Raw genomic sequence first — 4,172 nt, forward strand, 5'->3', positions numbered from 1 at the left:
TTTTAATCACTCCATAAATCAGAAAATACTGTCAACAGCCAGAAAAGAAGACATTTTCACCATGTTTTTAGGAATTAAGTGTTCTATAAATTAGGCAAATGATATAAGAACAAAAACCTCAGTAAAAAATACGTAAGTATATTGATAGGAATAAAACTGGAAAGTTTGGTGTAACTAAAGTGAAACGAAATATTTCTGGCTCAGTGCATGAGAAAAAAGTAATATTGAGAAAACAACATTTAAAAATATGTATTGCAATTGAAATCTACAAACACAAATAGATAAAGTATAATAAATTAGATATATTTTTTTAATAAACAATGTATTTAGGATGTTTCCTTTCTCCCCCCCCCAAAAAAGAGCTATGAAAGCAAAATAGCTATAAAAAAAATTTGACTAATGCATGAAAAAACAATAGGTGTGCCTATAGTATCCTGCCTTAAATATCTAAATATTATAAATGAAGATTGGAAAAAAATGAAAAATGAGTTCATCTGTCTCTGCTGCAGAGATATGCAGCTATGAAGGCAGTTTTGCAGGGCTGCCTCTGGCTGCCCATCTGAGGATGTCCGGCTCTGACAGCCGGTATTTGGATGGAGCACTTCCAGGGCTTTACCTTTGACCTCTGGGTGGCTGAGTAGAGAAGCTGTTCAACAGCTGCCCTCTCAAAACAGCACCGAATAAAGCTGAACCGTCTAAAATGGTCCTTGTGCTCTTGATGGCCTATTAGGCAACACTTTAAATGCCTTACATATACTGCCTTGATCTCATCCAGACCAGGCCTCCCTCTTCAAAGCCATTAATGAGTCTTTCCAACATGTAGATTAATATTAAGCCAGAAGTAATTAAAGTCAGTAGTAATTACAGGATTTTTTTTAAGGCAGCTGCATCTTCTCATGCCTTCAGCTCTGATGGCATCTGAGTGAGTCCGCCGCAGTGATCAATGTCTCTGGCCCGTTGCCTGACAGGGATCTTTTTTGCATTCTGTCCACAATTATGTAAAACTCTCTGCACTTCACTGTGTTTTATTCCTTTACTTATTTGAAATGCATATGGAAATACTTTATAACAACTAGGCCTAGTTGCTCATTGGGAGCTGTTGTAGTCTATATTTTTTACTCTTTATTTGTGGCGTTTAAATAAAAACTAGATTACAGACAGATGTGTGTTTTTGCCGTTTGTGTTTAGGTCTCTGTTGTGGAATTGCACAGACGGGCTAGTCAGTAGATATCAAGATATGTGTTTTTACACCTCAAAGCATGATGCTGTACATGCTTTCTGACACGTCAACTCCTACAGTATTCCTGAGTGAAGCCAAGCTGCTGTCCTCCCACTTATGAAAAATGATCCACTCCTTAGAAAAGAAAATTACAGCTCATAATACATATTTAGAAGCTGCTTTCTCCATCAAAACTATTGAAAGTCCACTTTAAGTTGTAAATGTCAGCAGAATCTTTCCAGTTGACATAATTTGTGATGCATTTGATAGGGCATAAGGTTTTTATTGTACTTAATTTGGGTGTAAAGTATTGCAGAGAAAAGCATGAGATGTTTGGCTGAAGCTTTGAGATGGCTAAAGGGGCGGGAGAGGAATGCACGGCTCTCATAGGCTGTTCATTTTCTTAGCTCCTCCTCCCCTGCTGCTGCCCCTCCTCTCCTCTTCCCTCTCTCCCTCAAATATTCCCCCTCTCCCAATGCCTCTGAAGTCGTCACTGAAGCTTCAGGAACGAGGGGAAAATAGCCTCTGTCCCTTAAAATGGTGCTGGATTCGGCAGCCAATGAGCGGAGGGATGAGGGTTTAGGAGCCTAAAGGGGACGGGGTGGGGTTTGTAAGCAAGTGGGGTCTAGTTTCATTTTTTTTCCAGCTTGTCACTATTTTTAAAGGGCCTTTACTTGCTGGTGACCTCAGTGTTAGCATTTAGAGCCTCCGCCGTGGTGCTGGAATGAAGGCAGATTATTATTAGTGTGTGTGTGTGAATGAGGAGAGGAGAACCGTGAGGGTCTTTGATGTTGTGCAGTGTGTTGGTGTAAAGCCTGTCCATAATCAGTTGTAATAGTCTGGACGTTTAATTAAAGATCCCAAGTGACATCCTGCACTGGGAGAAAGCCATTTTCCTAAAGGGTGTTCGGACATTCCCACCACCAGTGTCCTAATAAGTGTTATTGAACTTTATGTGCCATATATAAACTGATCATCGATAACCAATTATCATGGCCTATATATGTATCAATATATCTGTTCAAAAGTTTGGGGTCATTAGGATTTTTTAAAGAAAAGGATTTTTTAAAGAAAACACTTTTGAGCATGAATGCAATTAAATTGATCAAAAATGACAGTAAAGACATTTAAAATGTTGCAAAAAAAGTTTTTTGAATAAATGTCATGTTTTCCACAAAACTGTATAGAAGGATTTGTGAAGGATTATGAGACATTGATGACTGCAATTTAGTTTTGCCATCAAAGTAATAAATTGCATTTTAAAATATATTCAAATAAAAAAACTGTTATTTTAAATTGCAATAATATTTTACAATTTAACCGTATGTCTGATCAAATAAATGCAGTCTTGGTGAACATAAGACTTCTTTCACAAACATTAAAAATATCATACTGACCCCAAACTGTTGGACACTATTGTGCATACATGTTTTGGTATATTAGTTTATATATTTTCATGTTACGGCGGATAACCATAAAATGGTTAAAAAGATAATGTAAGTGTTTTTCAATATAAAAAAATCTATTGTCTAGTAACAGGTGTGGTATTACTGTAAATATCTGAAGTTTAATCAATCAAATCATTGATGTACAGTATAAAGTTAACTGTTTGAATTGGGGGGGAAACCTGATATAAATGAAATGAATTTATTATAAACGGCAACCGGAAATAAACAAGCCGCTAATGCACCAGTGTTGCCACTAATAATGCATCCCTAGTAAATTATTATTGCAGTCATGTGTTTTAAACCTCTCTGTCCACTCTTTTGTCAGTTTCGCTCTCTAACAGCAGTCTGAAGAAGAAGAGGACTCGCAGCATCTTCAGCTCATTGTTCTGCTGTCTGAGAAGTTACGATGCCGAGCCCTCCGCCACCCCCAACAACAACAGCAGCCCTCTGCCTCCACCTGTGGAGGAGAACGGAGCTCCACCAAAGGTGAGACGCCCAAACATCCTCTTTACACAGGGAGTGATTACAGTCAATCAGATGCGTATTGATTCAGAGACCTCTGCTTCTGCGTCTCACCGTCATGTGTGGTTTGCTGATGTTAAGCAGAAGTCATCACAACTTTTCTGTGCAGACTGTATCACATTTGTCTGAATTATTGTCCATTTGTCTTGTGGTTCAGCACCTCATTTCCTCTCCTGTTTGTTTCCTTTGTCTTCATCTCTCATGTCCCAGTGTGACCAGGTTGAGGTCATCCCTATCCCCAGTGTATGTATGATTCCACTCCACTCCGTGCGTCTGTCTGTGTGCTCTCGCATGCCGCATGGAGCGCCGCACCACTGTACACTCGAATCCACTTTTAAAGCGGCTCTGTGGACAGTGATGCACTTTGCCTGATGGATGCTTGCATGCACTGTATATTATACTACTTCTGAGGCGACTGGAAAGCCTAACGTTTTTCCACACAATTATAGGTTAAGGCATTTTCAACATGTGTTGGCTATGCCTACCCTCCTGCTTTTTAACTATTGGGAGTATGACTGCTTCTGATTTGATAATGTTTTTCCACTGTATTCTATTCCATTTAAAGGTGCTGAGCAAAATTTTCTGCACTAGCGCCACAGTGTTTACGGAGTCCAACAGTACTTTTTTTTTTTTTTTACTTGCCCTGCCAATATTTTCACTGGCCTGTTTTTAGCAATGCGTTTTTATATTTGTTTGAAATAATTAGATTTTCATTAATGTTCAGTAGGGCTGCACGATAAATCGCATGCGATATTTAACGCGCATCTTGTCAGAAAGCCGGTTCTGTAATCAGCGGTAAATCTCCATCACGTACGTGCTTTCACATTGAGCAGCATTAACTACACAGAGCCGTTGTTCACTGACGAGCTGCGCAACACCACGTTCATATTCGCGCGATTTTTTGCGCAGCTTGTCATATATTAAATTAAATTATTTAAATAACTGAAAAGATACTTTAAAAATGAAACTAAAACTGCCAGCAG

The 4,172-nt window shown here is 38.8% G+C and overlaps 1 protein-coding gene across 3 annotated transcripts in view; it reads left to right on the top strand.

Annotated features, from left to right (window-relative positions):
* Window positions 1-4,172, top strand: part of ctdsplb (CTD (carboxy-terminal domain, RNA polymerase II, polypeptide A) small phosphatase-like b) — a 23,667-nt gene that overhangs the window by 4,224 nt on the left and 15,271 nt on the right. For 2 of the 3 annotated variants that reach the window (XM_016530923.1, XM_016530920.1), the window contains exons 2-3: window positions 2,993-3,153; window positions 3,400-3,432. In XM_016530923.1, the coding sequence (XP_016386409.1) occupies window positions 2,993-3,153; window positions 3,400-3,432 (194 nt within the window). The remainder of the gene's footprint in view (window positions 1-2,992; window positions 3,154-3,399; window positions 3,433-4,172) is intronic. The other variant, XM_016530922.1, reaches the window with a different exon arrangement.

Source organism: Sinocyclocheilus rhinocerous, unplaced genomic scaffold, assembly GCF_001515625.1.
Source record: "Sinocyclocheilus rhinocerous isolate Xijiao unplaced genomic scaffold, SAMN03320098_v1.1 scaffold541, whole genome shotgun sequence".
NCBI lineage: Eukaryota > Metazoa > Chordata > Actinopteri > Cypriniformes > Cyprinidae > Sinocyclocheilus > Sinocyclocheilus rhinocerous.